The 21,367-nt window shown below is 41.4% G+C and overlaps 1 protein-coding gene across 1 annotated transcript; it reads right to left on the reverse strand.

The window, feature by feature from the left end:
- Positions 1–569: 569 nt before the first annotated feature.
- Positions 570–7,973, reverse strand: LOC124653314 (DNA-directed RNA polymerases II, IV and V subunit 3-like). Its single transcript, XM_047192382.1, has 3 exons — positions 7,477–7,973; positions 5,014–5,251; positions 570–1,083 (listed from the first exon to the last, which is right to left on the reverse strand). Exons 1-3 carry the CDS (start codon positions 7,971–7,973, stop codon positions 832–834), a joined length of 987 nt encoding a protein of 328 aa, XP_047048338.1. The 3' UTR covers positions 570–831.
- Positions 7,974–21,367: the final 13,394 nt, after the last annotated feature.

A 21,367-nucleotide genomic window follows, 5' to 3' on the forward strand; every position in this document is an offset into this window, starting at 1 on the left:
CAGAAATAAGCGCCGTATATTTATCTACATTCACATGTAGATATATACGAATCTACATAAATCCGCGGCACTTATTTTTTAACGGAGGAATTACCCAGCATAGGTACACAGACGCATACCACTTGAGACATCACGTACGTACCGCATCGTATGCTACATTGTACTCCAGTTTGTGAGCTGTAGAAGGAAACACTACGAGTGTGATCTAGAGGAGACATGGGCATTACTAAGTGGGAGTAATCACCAAATCTCGCGGTACGTCCGTCAATCAAGCCAAAGCGAAGCGTACAACAGATCCATGTCCACGCAGAGATGGCCCTGCCTCCTCCTCGCATCGTTTTCAGCATATCTGCCAATCTGTCGATCGATTGGAATACAGTAGGGTACCGTCGTACTCCTGCAACCGGCATTCAACTCAGAAGCCGGTACTAACATTAACCCAGCAGATGCAATGCGTTTCAGCAAAAGCAGGTACTACTATACTATGAATCTGGGGAGACCTGTAAGTAACTCAGCATTCAAGCCACCAACACCATATCCGCCACACAGCACGGCCAAATCAATCAATCTAAGAGCAAGAAACAATCATAGCAGACAAGGTTACCAGCGATCCATCCATCTGTTCAACCACAGCTAGCCACAGTGTGTCCACGGTTCTCCTTAGTTCCAACACACAAGGTCATGGCATCAAACCAGCAGGGATACAAGATAATTAGAGTTCTGGTACTTGGGACATCCATTCGAAGATAGGCATCACGTCTTGCCACTAACACAGCTAGTTAGATAAAGCCTACACAGTGCAGAGAGCCAGAGCAGCGGACAGATATATCCTCAAAGGTGGGCGCCAAGCTCACCAAGATCCGCATCATCGTCTTGCAGACGAACAGCGTCCAGCTTCTGCCTCAACACCGTGATGGCGTTCATAATCAGCTCGTAGGCTGTGAGGGCGCCTGTTGTTTCCACGGTGAACACAAAGCTGTCCTCCTTGGCATTGATCTCTATCAGTCCTGGCTTCCCCATGGCCTCTGCTTTCTTGATCACCTCGTCATCATATGTGTATGCCTCTGGATCCGAAACCACAACCTGATCAATCCACACAAAAAGTGTCAACATAAAGGATTTCTTACATACAAATTGAGTCACCCAACATCAAACAAGTGGCCAATCCTAAGAATTCAAAGTCCTAAGATCATTCCAATAAATTGTAAAAATAATAATTCATGCCCGAATATACAATTACATGCGTATTTACGGAAGTAGTGATAGTCTGAAAACATGGTAAACAATTAATGACAGCATTTACAATTTTACGTAAATTCTGCCAGATGACATTTACCATTTATATCATTCTTTTAGAAAGGAGCAATGCAGGATAAGGTGTACCCAAAAATAAACTAAATGTTAACGCAAGACAGGTGGCAGAGGGTTGCTATATGACCAAATAAAGGCATTTGCCACTAGCCTTTAGGCATCTGCATCCAACCATAACATGGTTTAGCATTGTACATTGAGCAAAGCAAGCCCCGTTAAAACAATAGGGATATCCAGTTGAAGGAACTTTTAAATAGCCATTTCAGGAGGTGACAGTGTAAATCCACACCCCTGCACATGACTAGGTTATATATAACCTATACTAAACAATGTACTGTACTAGAAATAATAGCATGTGATGATATCAAAATTTCTGCAGTTTATCTTCATATCACACATGGAAGGTGTCAGGCATGTAAATTTGTTCTACATTTGCATTTAAACTTCCAAGGGGCTATTAACTTATAGGGAAACATATCATTTATAGTTTTGCACTTAAAACTCCCAAGTGCACCTATCGCCTTTGACTGAAAGTGGCTGTTAACATCATGTTGTAGGGGCCTATCCGGTGCACCAGGCCTTGTGATGCACCGGACTACAGTTTACATGTTCAGAAACTTCAAAAATATTGAAAAAAAAATGAGTGCATAGAAACAACATGTATGCAATAATGCAACGCTCTACAAATTTTAACTCTAGACCCAAAACACAATTAGAGAAACGAAAATGATAAATGCAGTGTCGATAGTGCTAATGAGCCAAATTCATACCCCAGTTTAGATTAGCTACTATTCAGATAAAGATTTGTCTTTTTTGCTTCTTGAGCTGTCTTATAAATTTAACTAAAATGTCACAGCATGGCAGATGGATGTTTTGTCTATGTGCTATTCTTTCAGAATTGATAAGGGTGCCAAGGTTCACTGCACCGGGTGCACCACAAGGCCCGGTACACCCAATACGTTCTCGATGTAGTAGATTCATCTTCAATTAGTGGCTGCAAGCGGTACAAGCAATGTGGATGGTGATGGGATAGTTCCATCAACAAGGACATATTAGAAGGAGAAAATTCCATGTTTGACGCTACGTTAAAATCGGCTTCCTTATTTGGCCCTGGAATATTTTTTTACTTCCCAATTTGATATTTAAACTTAATTTCCTTCCAAAGATGACACTGCCATCGTGGCGTTACATCCTTCCGTCAGTTAATTTTGTTGCTGGACCAAAATACCCCTAAACGATCGAGAGACAAATCGAACCATCACATTCTCGTTCCTTTCCAGAGTCCCCTTTCTGACCCTAGCGGCAATGCGTTGGAGTCTCAAGCGGCTGTGGCGGCGTGAGCTGAGGGAGACAGCACAGTGGTGGCATGAGCTCATGGACAAAGGAACAGCAAGGGCAGTGCTCCAGACGGCGTGGCTGTGGAGGGCGGCCAAGGCGCAGCTCTAGAGTTTCCTTCAGAGGGCTCAGCAGCGGGGTCGGGGCACGGTGCAGCGACAGGCGTGGCTCCATGACCATCTGTATGGGTCTTCTGGGGAGGGTGGGACATCAGGACGATGACCCAGGCTCAGATGCAGGAAGGTAAGGTGCAGCGAGCTCAGATGCAAGCTCAGCTGCAGGGTTGTGCAGTTGCTACATGGAGTCACAAGCGCTAATCGCTACTGGCCGCATCTCACTTGATAACAAAACTGTGTTACTGGACAGGCCTGCATCCCGTGCTGTAGTGTTCGGGACTGCACCTTGCCGTCAGATGTGTGTTCAACGCTGACGCTAATCAATTTTTGGATCAACCATCATCGAATGTTCAATGCTACCTAGTCCACTGATGGAATCTGAGTCACAATTGTGCAGCTCAAAAGAGTTATAGTTGGTTTACTTAGCAAGAACAAACGAACTTCTAGTTGATGCTGTCACAAACTTACATAACAGAACTTAAAGTTTCAATTTGTAAAATTAAAATCTGTTGACAAAGTTTTTTGAATGAAGTTAGTTCCATGAACATATGCACGGCTCTCATTTGGTTAAATATGTCACAACACTGTTGCTTTTGCCCTATAGAGATTTTTTGTCACATCATTGAGTCTTTTCATTTTCCTATTTAACATCGTTAGTGCTCCAAAGTAAAAAATGCAAGAAAAAAAACAATTAGGACAGAATAATTTGTGTCATTGCCATGTTCGAAAAGAAACTTAGACCAAGTGTCAAATTGGAAAAAAAACAAGGGAAAAATAGGGAGCTGATTTTGAGGCAGTGTCAAATAAGGAATTTTTTCTATTAGAAGAAGGGATCAGGAAATGGAAGCTTTAGCTTGTAGTAGTGCCTGGGAGATTAGGGATGTTTAACAATCATTTCATATGCTGTTGTGGTTGCTTTAACTTTGTGCTCGGACGATTTGGGGAAGCGGGTTGAATTTGAAACTGTCAAGTCTTTTGTACGATTCTTCTAGTTGACTCACGAGAAATGTCTTCTAGTCAACAATTAGGACAGAATAACTTGTGGCATTTCCATCTGGAACTGAAACAGTGGTATTAGGAAACACGATTCTATGGTCACATGTTACTACCAAATATATTTACACACCCTCTGATTAATCCATTTTAACAGATTCCACTCGACATGTGACATGCAGTCGCTAGTGGACAGGTTATATTCAAAAGATTATATGTGGCTACGCTCACATAATAATACTTAATAGTAGTCAATATAAACCATCAGTGTTGTGTACGAATATGTCAACCACACAAAAGAACTCACGTGTTTGTAGGGTGCGCATAAAAACCAGGAAGCTGAACCCGAACCAAAAACCAAACTCGAAAACACAAAAATACAAGTTAAATTGGTTTTCAGTCTCTAAATCAGTTGCAACATACAGAAACCTGAATTAACATCCGTGTTTAGTTGTGTTCAGGTTAACCGAACTGCCCAAAAGAACAAGCCAACATACAGAAACCTGAATTAACATCCGTGTTTAGTTCCAGGTTCAGGTTAACCGAACTGCCCGAAAGAACAAGCCTTTTACAAAGGCCATGCTAGCATCCCTATCTAGCGTAGCAAATTAGCAAGCCTGTTGAAATCTCTCCTACAGCTCAGCACCTGTAACAACTCAGCCAGGCACATCTCGCTCTCTCTTACAAAGGCAATCAGGGTGGAGACATCGCACAAACACTTTGCCCAACAGTCCAACACTAGCCACCACGGCCACAAGAAAGTCACCATCGACGAGGATTTAGTTGCCACTTTTAGAAAATCATAGGCTAATTCGGTTGTCACTTTAGAGAACGGAAATACTAAAAAGACAAAACCGAACAGCAAGGACTGAATGCCCACCCTGGTATTTGACAGTAATTTAATACAACAGCCAAAAAACAGATAGCAAATATAACAAACAGCTTATGACAGCAGATGCTGTGTTAAAATGGTGTGCATACAACACTGTGTTGACACATTGCAGCATCAGCCAATATTGACTATTATATCTAAATAATCCATGAAGACTGTACAACATCATACTTGTACTGTGGAATAATTTGAGTACTGCTGTAAGATGTATGTTCGATATAGAGATAGTCACCCCACAGAAAATAAATAACCTAAACTTTACCAATCATAAGCATAAGAACAAAATGAAGAACTCCACACATCAATACATCTGTACATGATATCATGGGAAGAAGTTCTGGAGAAGCACTAGAAATAAAAGCTGACCTGTTGGGTGTTAGGATCAATGTCAAATACTTTTGTAGGGCTGCTCTCCACCCAGCTTGTTTTTTCCTCAAGTGTAAGTGTCTCCATGAGTTCTTCATTAATACGTATATCAGGCTCATACATGAAGGTCACAGTAGCAGCTGGGGACCACTTGGCATGGTCCTTTCCGATTCCTTTCCTAGCAATTGCTCGAAGACGGAGTTCTTGCCCACGACGCAGCTTAACAATTAGTATGCCCCTGAAATCAGATATTATTATTATTATAAGCTTACTAACAATAAACATGGGTAAACAAGAGAGCAATGCTTAAAGGAAGCTTTAAGACATTTGTTTTCAGGGAAACTGAAGATAAATTCAAACAAGTACTAGCAGATACCACTGAATAATTTAGACAAAAAATGAAAACGGATAATAAGATAACTCAATGTTTATCGCAACAGCAACAAAACATATCAATGGTGCATGTACTAAAAGTTTTCTGGTATTAATCCTTTGGACCTAGGTAATCTAGATATCCACTTACTGCACCAAATATTAACAAGAGAACTGAAAAAAAAAGTTAAATGGCAGAAAGAGCACATAATAGGACGTATCAGTGTCAGATAAATAGAGCTGCCATAATCGAAGAGTTCAATTTATATCCAACATACAAGGAAACAAATACAATCCTTAAGGGGTACAAACTCTTAATATTTGGACACTAACTAGTTTACAAGAGGCACCTCCCTCCTAAATATGCTGCTGGCAGCCCCGCCGCTTGTACTGATGTCCCCAAATATCATTCGTATGTACAATTAAACATGTAAGATTAAGTAATAATCAAAGGCTTAGTTTTGCTCCCATGCAGAATGCTCAATTTTATAATGGAACAAGAGAGGAGGGAAAAGGAGAGCGAACAAAATAATAGGTCTCTTTATTTTCACTAACTGCTTACTCCCAATTAGTTTGTTTTAGAACAGAAAGAAAGATACATGTGGCATATGCAGTGGCATTCCCAACAGAAGCATTGCAATGTGCACACCTTAATGGAAAAGGGAAATGCTAAGCAGATTCTAGGCACGTAAACAGGGATGAACACCAGGGACGAATAACAGGGTAAGTTATGATATAACATTACTCTTTTCTATCTCCCTTTTACAACCTCTTTCATTGCTCACTTCTTTCGTCAAAACAGTAACAATGTCTGAAGTAAATAATTTCTCTGGGCAAAAATGTGCCCAAATAAAGACAATGTCCCAGAGAGCTATCTGGACAGCTGGACCGACATGCATTTCCAACAGCGATAAACATTTTTTTCCATGGCTGGACACAAGTTTTTTGAGTTTTGAACTCAAGCATTAAATCAATGCGGCAATTAAACAAGATTCTGATGGTTTTCTGCTACCTGAACTACATACCATGGAAGAGACCAGGAATAAAACTTGTCACGTCGTTATACCTGATGGTCCAGTACATTTGTTAATCTTTAGTGATTTCAGCAGAATATGATTTAACAGACCATCCATGTGTACTAAATAACCAAGTGTTAGAGTAGGCTTACACATTCTACAAACTGAATGAATGATCTACATACCTGATCAGTTCAAATGTTAGATTACAAGACAGATCAAGACTTACTGCGAAGAAAAAGGTCTACTAAATTAGTATGCCGACTTTCAATGCTAGCAAAGCGCAAAGCTGGTCTAGTTCAGATAGTAGAAAGATAAAACAAAAACGAGGGTCCATTGGAATCAACAGCAAACGTTTGCTTTGTCTAACTAAAATATATACCTCTGTTTTCACTGCTGAACTCATTTGAGGATGGCGCATACAATGACACAAATATATCTTCATTCAGGTCATAGCAATTTCAAGGCATCGAGGAGCAAATAGTGCTCTAACTGGACATCACAGCCTCCTACTAACTGAACCTAAAAGAAAATATGGCATGCATACAGTCTTTAATCTGAAAACTAGACACGGTTGAGCATGACTGAATTACATGTGCTGCTAGTAACAGTGTTTATTTCAAATAGAAATTATTTACAGATGAACAAGCTTGGGAAAGTGGAATTCGGCCTTTTGATACAAATGAACAAATAGATTATCTACAGATACAGCAACAGGTGTGAGACTTCAGATGGTGCAGGCAACAAGACCCCACATTTTGATACATCTACGGATGTAGCTCCCAAACAAGAACAAGAAATGAATTCAGGAACAATATAAAGTGAAGAACACATGAACCAGGTAGCAAAAACTAGAATGAAGTATACAAACAAAAACAAGGTGTGTGAAGATGTGGATTAGGAATTCATTATACAGATATGCTAGTATCAAAAACTAGAAATGAATTCGTTATAATGCGTATTAGGAATTCATTATACAGATCCGGCATCATTGCAGTTAAGTAAGAAATACTACTAGTAACGATTAACACAAGAGAATGGGGTCAAAATAAATGGAGAGAGCGCGAGGACTTGCCTGTGGTCTCCCTGGGGGTCGCCGTCGTAGGGGTCGATGTTGCCCAGGGCCTGCTGGTACTCCCTGGCCTGGTCGACGGGGCATACCTTGGGGTCGGTGGAGCGTAGGTCCTTGGTGGACGTGACCTCGAGCGTCTGCCCGGAGTCAGTGGCGCGCGCGGCGAGGTGGAACTCGACGGAGCAGTGCTCGCAGGATCCGTCGCCGTCGCAGGCGTCGCAGTCGCGGGAGAAGCGCATGCCCATGGCGGCGGAGGAGGTGAGCGGGATGAGGCCGAGGCGGTGCGCGATGAACTCGTCGTTGAGGACGGAGGAGTTGCTCTCGATCTCGACGAGGTCGATGGCGACGGTGGGCACCTCGGCGATCATGACGCGGCGGAGCGCGTTGGCCATGCTCGCGCAGGTGTCGCGCAGCTCGAACTTGGCGTAGTCGTCCTTGAGCTCGCGGATCTTCACGCGCGGGAACCGCTGGTAGGTCACGCCGGTCGCCGGACGCTCCATTCCGCTTTGGCCGCCGGGCGCCGCCGCCGGAGATTGGGTAGCCGCAAGGGTTTTGGGCAGATTTGGGGGAAACGGAACAAACGGAGGGGAAGAGGGCGTGACGGGGTTTGCCCTTGATTTTGCGGAATTTTCTTTTTGAGGTGCCTGTGGCTGTGTGTGTTGCTGGTCGTGTTAAGATTCGTGCGGCTTGTGGTGGGGCTGAGTAGTTTTGCAGGTCACTGGGCATTACAACTACAGTGTGGCAAAAATTGTGTGGACCGATTTTTGTGAAATTTAAAACTTTCAAATATGTAAAATTTAAAATAAATATATATATATAATTGACAGAAAAGTCCAAACTATTTATACACATTCTATCACAACTTTTTTGAATTGCAAAGTTTCCAATTCAAAAGTTGTATGGTGTTAGAGATAAAAAAAAATTGATATTTGAGAGGAAAAAAGGGCTAGTGCAGACCTTGATGCACCTATGACAACCCCATAGGGAGTGTACCTCCTGCTAAGAAAATCCACTCTTTTTGCCAAGCCACTAGAAGTCCAACATAATTATTATTTCTTTGTTGTACATACAATTGTGGCCAAGTGTGACTTAATCAACATGGGCGAAATACAAAATATTAAAGTTTAGAATGGCAAAAGAATGTTTTCTGCACATAAGTCCTTCCAAAAAGAATCTACAAAAATCTTCTTTTACCTATTCTAGGCATGGCCTGGCATGTAGTAAGCCTAGATATTGTTCAATATCAAGATGATTAGATCAATAGCTCCTACGAGGTCATATGTGGCTATGAGATAAAGGTGGGGAAACCTTCTTTTACCTATTCTATCTTTCACCCTCTCAAAACTTGCTGAATTACACGATATTAAGCATAGATTTAAGGTGCTCAAGTCAGGACCTCTATCACTTTCCACAATTACAATGTCTGGGGCAATCCGTTTTAACGTGTAGAGAGAATGTGTGATTGGTCACATGGATGGAGATGTTGATAGTAAATTACTCGTTGATCACAATATTTCGATTAACCACTCTTCATGTATCTAATTGTGTTGATTTGCTAAAAGCAGTTGGTACCCTGAACAAGGCCTTGCAAGATGGTGGGCAAACCACATAGCACCATGGATAATATGGATTTAGTGTCTATATAAATTAGCATTCACACGTTTTTAATGATAGATTATAAAGTTGGTGCCATAGACCAATCAATTAGTGGGCCAGGGGCTAGTTTAGAGAACAAGTATCATTTATTTATACTAAACTTATTTAATTAATTAATAACTTGTTTTATGACATAAGACAATAATAATAATCATTTATATTTAAGCACACTTAACCATATATTAATGTTGTTAAACAAAATACAATGTTAAATTTTATAATTATGGTGTATACCGTCAACTACACTTGTGCTAAATAGAAATCATATTTATAGCAAAATTTATGTATGTTATTTTCTTCAAATTTGGTCGTCCTTACATGCTATAAATATATTTTAGAGTAAGAAAATGTCAAAGACAAAATGTCGGTCCTTTGCGGATTAATATGTGTTACGATGTATTGGTATGTATTCACCTCCATTCATCTCTTATCCTTTGCATATTTTGTACATGGAAGTCTAGAGTGGTGCATCCAACAAATATCTTGATAAATATTTCTAGATCACCTTATTATTTATATATTATGCACAAAAAAAGCGGTGCATCGGTGCTATATTACCGCCAGCGCACAAATTTTAGGGGTGTCGGGGGTAAGGGTCACCCAGGTCCCGGCCAAGGAAGAGTCGTGCCCCCCTAACGACGGACGCTAACGCCAGAGATTAGGTAGCCGCAAGGGTTTTGGGTTGGGCCGGGGCAGATTTGGGGGAAACAGAACAGACGGAGGGGAGGGCGTGACGGGGTTTTTGTCTGCCTTTGCCCTTGATTCTGCGGGATATGATGTGTGTGTTGTTGGTCGTGTTTAGATTCGTGCGCCTTGTGTTGGTGCTGAGTAGTCTGCAACATGTGATTGTCCATATTCTCAAAAGGGAGGATAAGAGAAATGGCAAAGATATTTGAAACCCTCCGTCCTAACTTTATACTCACCTACTCACTCTGTGTTTCATACAAGATCAATGTCCCAATTCTCGCAAGAACGTAGAGCAATGAGAATGCCAATATGTGCAGATAAAGGCGAGCTCAGCTTGTCACTACAATAAGTAGGGCCGGCCCATAGGCTGGGGCAGCGGGGCGCCCGCCTGGGCCCCTAGGAGGCAGGGCCCCCGACCCAGGTAACAGTTACGAAATAGAGTTAGGTAGTAGAAAATCCCACGGTATGATTGCTGCACCCCCATGGAGCTCTCACAGCGCTTTGGATTTTCGGCCGTCCGATCGAGCAGACGTGGCGCGATCTCGGCCGTCATTCCGTCCAGGGCGCTGAGGCCCTCCCGCAGACCCACTTTTTATCCATGGGTCACGAAAAGCCCGCTCGGCCCAGCCTCTCGCGTCGCGTGTGGCTGCCTCCTCTCCAATCCCGTCGCTCCCTCTCTCCTTCCAATCCCGCAGATGCAGCCGCCGCCTCCCCAGCTCCCTCTCCATGCTGCCACTCTCCTCTCCGGCGAGCCGCCGCCGCTCTCCTCTCCGGCGAGCGTTGTCAGCTGTGTCCTCCCACTCATCAAGGCCCCCGTTCTCGTCGCTGTTGAGAGGAAGAGGAGGAGCCCCAAACCATCAAACCTCCCCCCGTCGTCTCCTCCCCGAAGCCTCCGCTCGGCCGCCTCCACCGCCACTCGCGTCGCCGCCGGCACCTTCTTCAGCCGTCTCCCCTCTCCCCGCCTCTTCCTCCTGATTCGCGATGCCTGCGACCTCAAGGCGCCATCAAGGCCGATGCTCGGAGTGTGAATCCCTAGCGCCGCCTCCCACTCCCTCCCCTTGACCTCATTCTCTTCGGATCCTCCACGGAAGCGGAGCCGCCGGTGGAGCGCCGCAGCTCCTCCTATCCGCCCTCTTCTTCGCGCGCGCCGCCGGTGCATCTCACTCTATCCCTGTCTCATCTTCGGTGGGTTCAACGGATGGTCGAGCTCCATCTCTCCGACCCCCGGCCAAGCCCGAGCGACCCCCACATATCACCAAGGAGACCGTCATCCTCGTCTCTGTCGCGCTCGCTGCCGTCGCCGTCGTGTTCTCCGGCCCCGACACCGCCGGGAGGGCTCCTCAATGCCAGCAACGCAGGTCATCCTGCTAGAAGGGGCTTGATCGTGGCAAGCGCATCGACCTCGTCGGCGCGATGCAGGTTTATTTCCTCTTCTTCCTTGTTTCTACGTATGTGTGTGGTCTGCTTCCTTGTTTGTACGTTTGTACGTTTTGCCGCTGAGATGCCTGACCCACCTGCCATTAAAATTCCATATCAACTCTCGGGTAGAAACATCACTAATCAGATAGGAGTAGAATCAATTAATATATCTCTAATTGGAAGCCCATGTACAACTCTCTCAGCTGTTTGAGAAGTACTATATAATTTCAGTGTCTTTTTTGCTGATCAAGAGCAGGGTTGGGTGCTGATCAAGAGCAAGAGCATGAGTCCTTTAGGATGCCAATAAATTATCTCTGGGTAACTTATTACGATGCATCTGGTACTTTTCAGCTATATCAAACACATAGCCGCATAAGTTCACTGTCTATTTGTCAAATGTTTACATAAGAGTTTATTTATCTTTTTCAGATTTGCATTATCTGCCTTTATTTATATGCGACACTTAGAAGTGCGTATGCTTTTAAAAAATATGTGCCTATGCGTGAGAATGAAGTCTGACTCGATTTATTTCAGTTATTTGCGGTTGCTATTTGTTGGTTAGGCTGCCCGGTGCTAGATGGTAGGCCAAGAGGTGGAAATGCCAAGAAATCGATGTTAGCCGCAAAGAATTAGGACGCCTGCAGGGGGGGCAAGGAGGTTAGATTCTGGTTGGCCAAATATAGCGTCTCTGCATGTGATTCTACATGGTTTCTGAAGCAAGTTCATTGTTTGATCTTCCCTTAGTTCTTTCTCATTCATGGCCATCTATTTTCGCTTATTTGTAGTAATCCATCACCTTTGCGCAGGCCATTTTTATCCCCTTCTCTTCATTCCCTTGGTAAGGCCGACTTTTCCTTGTTTGATTTGATGCTCTTTTAGTTATGTACAGGTTGCTTCTGAATTGCTTTGGAATCAATTGCATCTGTATGCTTCCACATGATTAATGATGTGCCCGCAGGAGAGGTGTTAAACTTCTTAAACCGTCTAATTCCTATCTGCAGTTTACCAAGTTTACCTTTTAATATAAATATTTTTGTATCTAATCTAAGTTACAACCTGTTTTCCTTCATCATGACAGGCTCAAAAAGTCGATTTTCTGTTCATGGTGGAAGGGCTGCTTGAAGCAGATGCTAGATAGTTGCAGTTTTCTATGGAAAATTGTTCCTACTATAAAAAGAAATTCTTGAGCGACAGGTATATATTCGTTTCTTAAGAATGGGTTTTGTATTTGTTTTGTCCAGGAAGCTAATGGGTTGAATTATATAGAGAACTTGCTGCAAATTTGCATCGGTTGCATTCTTCCAATATTAAGTAGCTTGTCATCTACAATTCCATTGCTCATCTAAGAAGGAAAATATCTAAACCTTCTATTTGTTAGGACTGATTTTAAAACTCAGATAAGATGTCTACCATACAATATATGTACAAAGAAAAAGTTATGCTACTTGGGAACTCTAATTATCCCGCAGCCTCTTACTATACTTTTGTTGAGATTTGATTTCTTTTGGCGAATTATTGGGTAAGGATATGTAAGGGTGGTCCACTACTGAATACATCCTAGACCATCCAAGGTAGTTTTCTTATTTGAAAAAATAGGTCCGTTGGTGTTGGGCACTATTTTTGCTCCTACTTATGCTGGCTTCAGTTTGCCTTGCGTTTGTTTTGCATGCTGTTGTTATGTTTGGCTCTTGCCGTTTCTTCCTTTACCGTGTGCGGGAGGTGCTGCAGTACATCAAGTAGCTATCTGAGTATCTTTTTTTCTTTCACACTTGTCTAATTTCTTTGTACAAAGTTGTTATATATTTTTCTCTTTCGACATAAATTTATCAATGAAAGGAAGCACTCGAGTTCACCAATTAATTTTCTTTGGAGTAATTAACTTGAATTTTTTTATCCGAGTCTTGGTTATTTATCCGAGCCATGGATGCATCGGTTCAATTTTGTTAGCAAATCTGGACCTCGTCATGGCTTCTCTCCTGCTGGTTGTTCATGCCCCCAATTTGTTTGGTTAGTTACCCTTGTTCATCGGGTAATCCTGTGTTGTTCGAGGTGACAATTGCCCCTCACTTTATTTGATCCATGGGCGAGTTCGGTCGTGAAAACTGGGTGATTCTTCTCAATTTTGTGATGCCCATGGAATGAAAAATCAGGTCACCAATCATTCAATTCATGCATCCATTCTTTTTTGTACTACATCCCTCTAGAAAATCAGGTCACTGGTCTTATTTATCTCCTAGATGTTTTTCTTCTATCTTAGGTGTGGGCATTATATAATGTGTTGTGTTGTCCTGGTACTTAGAATGTTATTGTTGGCCTCTAAAAAATCTAAACATATGCGTTAGATTTCAATGTGCTTTCCAGTGTACTTAATCAGAGTGTTAAACATTTCCCCTTATGGCTGAAACATTTCGTTCTCATTTTAGCATGGCTACTGATGTCTACGGGAGCTTCTATTCTTGTAGACAGTGTTGGGCCTCCAAGAGCAGAGGTTTGTAGAACAGCAGCAAGTTTCCCTTAAGTGGATCACCCAAGGTTTATCGAACTCAGGGAGGAAGAGGTCAAAGATATCCCTCTCATGCAACCCCGCAACCACAAAGCAAGAAGTCTCTTGTGTCCCCAACACACCTAATAGGTGCACTAGTTCGGCGAAGAGATAGTGAAATACAGGTGGTATGAATAAGCGATAGCAACGGCAGAAAAGTGCTCGCCCGGGACAGTAAACAAGCAAGTAGTAACGCAGCAGTAGTAACGCATAGAAACAAGTAAACAAGCAGCAATAGCAGTATTTAGGAACAAGGCCTAGGGATTAGACTTTCACTAGTGGACACTCTCAACATTGATCACATAACGTAACGTATAAATGCATACTCTACACTTTTGTTGGATGATGAACACATTGCGTAGGATTACACGAACCCTCAATGCCGGAGTTAACAAGCTCCACAATAATGCTCATATTTTAGTAACCTTTAGTGTAAGATAGATCAAAAGACTAAACCAAGTACTAACATAGCATGCACACTCGTCACCTTCATGCATATGTAGGAGGAATAGATCACATCAATATTATCATAGCAATAGTTAACTTCGCAATCTACAAGAGATCATGATCATAGCATAAACCAAGTACTAACACGGTGCACGCACTCGTCACCTTTGCACACATGCAGGAGGAATAAACTACTTTAATAACAAATCACTAGAGTAGCACATAGATAAATTGTGATACAAACATGCTGCAATCATAAAGAGATATAAATAAGCACCTCACTATGCCATTCAACATTGAGTAAGTATTCTCAGTGAAATATGGCCTAAGAGACCCACACGGTGCACACACTCGTCACCTTTACACACGTGGGACAAGGAGTCTCCGGAGATCACATAAGTAAAACTCACTTGACTAGCATAATGACATCTAGATTACAAGCATCATCATATGAATCTCAATCATGTAAAGCAGCTCATGAGATTATTGTATTGAGGTACATGGGAGAGAGATGAACCACATAGCTACAGCGAAGCCCTCAGCCTCGTGGGTGAATTACTCCCTCCTCATCATGGGGGCAGCGATGGCGGTGAAGATGGCGGTGAAGACGGCGGTGGAGATGGCTCCGGGGGCAATTCCCCGTCCGGCAGGGTGCCGGAATAGAGACTTCTGTCCCCCGAATTGGAGTTTCGCGATGGCGGCGGCGCCACAGTAACTTTTCTGGAGTTTCGTCAATTGGTGTCGAGGTTTTAGGTCACGGCGACTTAAATAGGCGAAGAGTCGGAGTCGGAGGGGGCCTGGGCTGCCCAGACCATAGGGGGGCGCGCCCCCCCCCTTGGGCCGCGCCGCCCACAGGTGTGGGGCCCCCCTGGCACCCCTCCGACCTTTCTTCGGTGCTCCGGAAGCTTCGCGTATTTCTAAGACTTTCGGCGTTGATTTCGTCCGATTCCGAAAATATTTCGTTACTAGGATTTCTGAAACCAAAAACAGCGTAAAAAAGGAACCGGCACTTCGGCATCTTGTTAATAGGTTAGTTCCGGAAAATGCACGAATATGACATAAAGTGTGCATATAACATGTAGATAACATCAATAATGTGGCATGGAACACAAGAAATTATCGATACGTTGGAGACGTATCAGCATCCCCAAGCTTAGTTCTGCTCGTCCCGAGCAGGTAAAACGATAACAAAGATAATTTCTGGAGTGACATGCCATCATAAACTTGATCATACTATTTGTAAAGCATATGTAGTGTATGCAGCGATCAAAACAATGTATATGACATGGGTAAACAACTGAATCATAAAGCAAAGACTTTTCATGAATAGCACTTCAAGACAAGCATCAATAAGTCTTGCATAAGAGTTAACTCATAAAGTAATAATTCAAAGTAAAGGTATTGAAGCAACACAAAGGAAGATGAAGTTTCAGCGGTTGCTTTCAACTTATAACATGTATATCTCATGGATAATTGTCAATGCAAAGCAATATAACAAATGCAATATGCAAATATGTAAGAATCAATGCACAGTTCACACAAGTGTTTGCTTCTTGAGGTGGAGAGAAATAGGTGAACTGACTCAACATAAAAGTAAAAGAATGGTCCTCCATAGAGAAAAAGCATCGATTGCTATATTTGTGCTAGAGCTTTGATTTTGAAAACATGAAACAATTTTGTCAACGGTAGTAATAAAGCATATGCATCATGTAAATTATATCTTATAAGTTGCAAGCCTCATGCATAGTGTACCAATAGTGCCCGCACCTTGTCCTAATTAGCTTGGACTACCCGGATTATCACCGCAATACATATGCTTTAACCAAGTTTCACAAAGGGGTACCTCTATGCCGCCTCGTACAAAGGTCTAAGGAGAAAGCTCGCATTTGGATTTCTCGCTTTTGATTATTCTCAACTTAGACATCCATACCGGGACAACATAGACAACAGATAATGGACTCCTCTTTTAATGCTTTAAGCATTTGACAACAATTAATTCTTTTCTCATTAGAGATTTGAGGATGTTTGTCCAAAACTGAAACTTCCACCATGGATCATGGCTTTAGTTAGCGGCCCAATGTTCTTCTCTCACAATATGCATGCTCAAACCATTCAACTCGGTGTAGATCGCCCTTACTTCGGACAAGACGAACATGCATAGCAACTCACATGAAATTCAACAATGAGTTGATGGCGTTCCCCAGTAAACATGGTTATCGCACAACAAGCAACTTAATAAGAGATAAAGTGCATAATTACATATTCAATACCACAATAGTTTTTAAGCTATTTGTCCCATGAGCTATATATTGCAAAGGTGAATGATGGAATTTTAAAGGTAGCACTCAAGCAATTTACTTTGGAATGGCGGGAAAATACCATGTAGTATAGGTAGGTATGGTGGACACAAATGGCATAGTGGTTGGCTCAAGTATTTTGGATGCATGAGAAGTATTCCCTCTCGATACAAGGTTTAGGCTAGCAAGGCTTATTTGAAACAAACACAAGGATGAACCGGTGCAGCAAAACTCACATAAAAGACATATTGAAAACATTATAAGACTCTACACCGTCTTCCTTGTTGTTCAAACTCAATACTAGAAATTATCTAGACCTTAGAGAAACCAAATATGCAAACCAAATTTTAGCATGCTCTATGTATTTCTTCATTAATGGGTGCAAAGCATATGATGCAAGAGCTTAAACATGAGCACAACAATTGCCAAGTATCACATTACCCAAGACATTATAGCAATTACTACATGTATCATTTTCCAATTCCAACCATATAACAATTTAACGAAGAGGAAACTTCGCCATGAATATTATGAGCTAAGAACACATGTGTTCATATGAACCAGCGGAGCGTGTCTCTCTCCCACACAAGCATGATGTAATCCAATTTATTCAAACACAAACAAAAACAAAAGCAAACAAACAGACGCTCCAAGAAAAAGCACATAAGATGTGATGGAATAAAAATATAGTTTCAGGGGAGGAACCTGATAATGTTGTCGATGAAGAAGGGGATGCCTTGGGCATCCCCAAGCTTAGGCGCTTGAGTATTCTTGATATATGCAGGGGTGAACCACCGGGTGCATCCCCAAGCTTAGAGCTTTCACTCTCCTTGATCATGGTATATCATCCTCCTCTCTTGACCCTTGAAAACTTCCTCCACAAAGAAACTCGAAACAACTCATTAGAGGGTTAGTGGACAATAAAAATTAACATGTTCAGAGGTGACACAATCATTCTTAACACTTCTGGACATTGCATAAAGCTACTGGACATCAATGGATCAAAGAAATTCATCCAACATAGCAAAAGAGGCAATGCGAAATAAAAGGCAGAATCTGTCAAAACAGAACAGTCCGTAAAGATGGATTTTATTAGGCCACCAGACCTGCTCAAACGAAAATGCTCAAATTGAATGAAAGTTGCGTACATATCTGAGGATCATGCTCGTAAATTGGCATAATTTTCTGAGCTTCCTGCAGGGCAGTGGGCTCAGATTCGTGACAACAAAGAAATCTGGAACTGCGCAGTAATCCAAATCTAGTACTTACTTTTCTATCAACGGCTTAACTTGGCACAACAAAACTCAAAACTAAGATAAGGAGAGGTTGCTACAGTAGTAAACAACTTCCAAGACGCAAAATAAAAACAAATTACTGTAGCAAAATAACACATGGGTTATCTCCCAAGAAGTTCTTTCTTTATAGCCATTAAGATGGGCTCAGCAGTTTTAATAATCCATTCGCGGGAAATAGTATTTGAAGCAAAAGAGAGCTTCAAGAGGCAAATTAAAAACAAATTTAAGTCTAACATGCTTCCTATGAAGAGGAATCTTGTACACAAATGAATTCATGAAGAACAAAGTGACAAGCATAAGAGTATAAAACACGAGTAACTTCAAGATTCTCAACATAAAGAGGGGAAACTTAATATTATTAAGATGCATATAACCATATTTCCCTCTCTCATAATAACTTTCAGTAGCATCATTGATGAAATCCACAATATACCCATCACTTAAAACATTCTTATCATGGTTCATATGCATAGAAGTATCATTAAATTTGGCATAAGAAGAGTTATTCTCATTAATAGTAATTGGAGCAAGATTATTATCAAGAATTTGAACATGGTAAACAAGTTGCCTACTAAGGGGATTGTTTTTGGTAATCCAATCATGACTATGACAAGTTTCATAAGGATAGTTAGAACCTATATCATAGCATTCTTTATAATAATCATTAGAGATCGGAGGCATAGTGTCATCATAAGAAATAGAATAGTTATCCTTCACAATCGGTTTATCCGTGTCCACACCATTATTGTTATTAGAAGGAGATATATCAAGAACATAATGACCAGTAGCTAAAGGATTTGCAAACACCTCTTCCCCAAGCTTAGAGCTTTCTATATCATTATGGGAGGAAGCATGGATAGTACTCGACACTATGGCAATTATTATCCTCATCATTTTCAGAATTAGTTTCCCGGAGATTTGCAATATCAAAAGTAGTGTGCTCATTCAAATCATGATTGCTAATGTATGTAAAGGGCATAGGAAGATCATCATATTCAGATTCATTATCACAATAATCATTAGGAGCAACATACTTACGGCTACCTATTGTTATCTCATATACGCGGGGATATGATGTTACCTCTTTCTTTTTATTCCCCTTCTTCTTCTTCTTCTTCTTCATTCCCTTCTTCTTCTTTTTCTCTTCCTTCTCCTCGTTCCCTTCTTCAGGAAGAAGAGGCTTGAAGGGTGGCTTGTCCGCATAACCTGATTTACTTTCAGAAACAATAGAAGAAACTTGGGAGGATCCCTCCTTTTCTTTAATTAGTTGAAAACACACAGCGGTCCTATCATATTTTGGCAAGGTGTCATCTTCTAAAATATTTTGTATGTAAGTATTTGTATGGCTATTATCAATGCAATAAGAAAAACACCCTGCAGGACATCATCAATATCAAGATCACTCATATGTAACAAAGAGATTTTTCTCGACAGTTCTTCACACCCCAAAAATAAAGTAAGTTCATCATGCTGATTAGGAGTAATTTCATCATCACAATACAAATTTGCAGCACTCATTGGGTTCAAAATATCACTGGAGGAGCATTGAAAATTAAAATGACCCACTTCATGGCAAACTTCACAAATAAAAGGATAGAGGGCACAAACTTTTTTACCAAGATCATCTAGAGCCCTAAACCACTTTCTAGTTTTTTCATTAGCATGATGGATGCAATATTCATCTTTGATTTGATTAATTCCACAAGGTCTATGTATTCCACAAAAATTAACATGCTTATAGGAAATAGCATTCTTAGGAGTTTGAGCATGCTTGTTGCAATAATTAACAACAATTTCATTCTTTATGCAAGCCTCTTTAAAAGGTTCATGATACTTATCAAAATTATTTTTAGGCAATTCAAAATGAGAAGCAAAGGCTTTATAAAGATTTGCAGCAACTTGAGAGTCAAGACCATAAGTAGCACTCATATTTCGAAATTTATCGGTATCCATGAAAGCTTCAATGCATTCATAATCATAATTTATACCTGACTCTTTACCTTCATTGTTCTCCCATCCTTCAACGTTGTCCTCAATCCGATCAAGGAGGTCCCACCTAGCTTCAACCTCCTTGCTTGTGAAAGATCCCTCCGAACACGCGTCCGGATAGTCCTTGTGTTGTCCCGAAAGTCTCGCATAAAAATTGTTAACAATAACATTACGGGGGAGCTCATGAATGGGACATTTGAGCATTAGAGATTTCAATCTCCCCCACGCTTGAGAAATACTCTCTCCATCACGAGGATAAAAGTTATAAATATAATTCCTATCAATATGCACTTCATGCGGAGGATAAAATTTAGAATAAAAGAGAGATGCAATTTCCTCCCAACCAAGAGAATGCCTATTCTCCAACAATTTATACCAATGCGCCGCTTTACCGGACAACGAAACAGAGAATAGCTTCTTCCTCACTTCATCCATAGAGATACCTGCACACTTGAATAACCCACATAATTCGTGCAAAAACAAGTAAATGATCTCTAGGATGGACAGTTCCATCCCCTTTATAGTGGTTGTCCATAACACGTTCAATAATTTTCATGGGTATTTTATAAGGAATACTTTCAGCAGGTGGATTTAAAATATCGAAGCATTATTAGAGTTATCGCATATGGGAGATAAAGCATTATCGAACAAATTTTCTCCCTTAAAGATGGGAAGCTAAAAAGACCACAAAAACTAGCTTCCCCAAGCTTAGACTTCTTCATAGCATTAGCAGTAATTGCATTCATACTAATAACATCGCTACTAGCATGCAAATAAGGTTCCATAGGTTTTTTAATTTTCGCATCAAACAATTCATGTTTTAAATCAGGAAATAGAATAAGAAGCTCATTGTTGTCCATTATGCCAAACTAGTGTAAACAAGAAACAACAAGATGCAATTGCAGGATCTAAAGGAAATAGCTTCGAGCAAACACACAACGGCAACAGAAAAGTACTTCACCTGGGACCGGAGTATGAGTGCCTTTTACCTTTCCTCCCCGGCAACGGCGCCAGAAAAGTGCTTGATGTCTACGGGAGCTTCTATTCTTGTAGACAGTGTTGGGCCTCCAAGAGCAGAGGTTTGTAGAACAGCAGAAAGTTTCCCTTAAGTGGATCACCCAAGGTTTATCGAACTCAGGGAGGAAGAGGTCAAAGATATCCCTCTCATGCAACCCTGCAACCACAAAGCAAGAAGTCTCTTGTGTCCCCAACACACCTAATAGGTGCACTAGTTCGGCGAAGAGATAGTGAAATACGAGTGGTATGAATAAGCAGTAGCAACGGCGGAAAAGTGCTCGCCCAGGACAAGAAACAAGCAAGTAGTAACGCAACAGATGAGTAACGCAAGAAAACAAGTAAACAAGCAGCAATAGCAGTATTTAGGAACAAGGCCTAGGGATTAGACTTTCACTAGTGGACACTCTCAACATTGATCACATAATGTAACGTGATAAATGCATACTCTACACTTTTGTTGGATGATGAACACATTGCGTAGGATTACACGAACCCTCAATGCCGGAGTTAACAAGCTCCACAATAATGCTCATATTTTAGTAACC

The sequence above is a fragment of the Lolium rigidum genome, chromosome 5 (assembly GCF_022539505.1).
Source record: "Lolium rigidum isolate FL_2022 chromosome 5, APGP_CSIRO_Lrig_0.1, whole genome shotgun sequence".
Classification (NCBI taxonomy): domain Eukaryota; kingdom Viridiplantae; phylum Streptophyta; class Magnoliopsida; order Poales; family Poaceae; genus Lolium; species Lolium rigidum.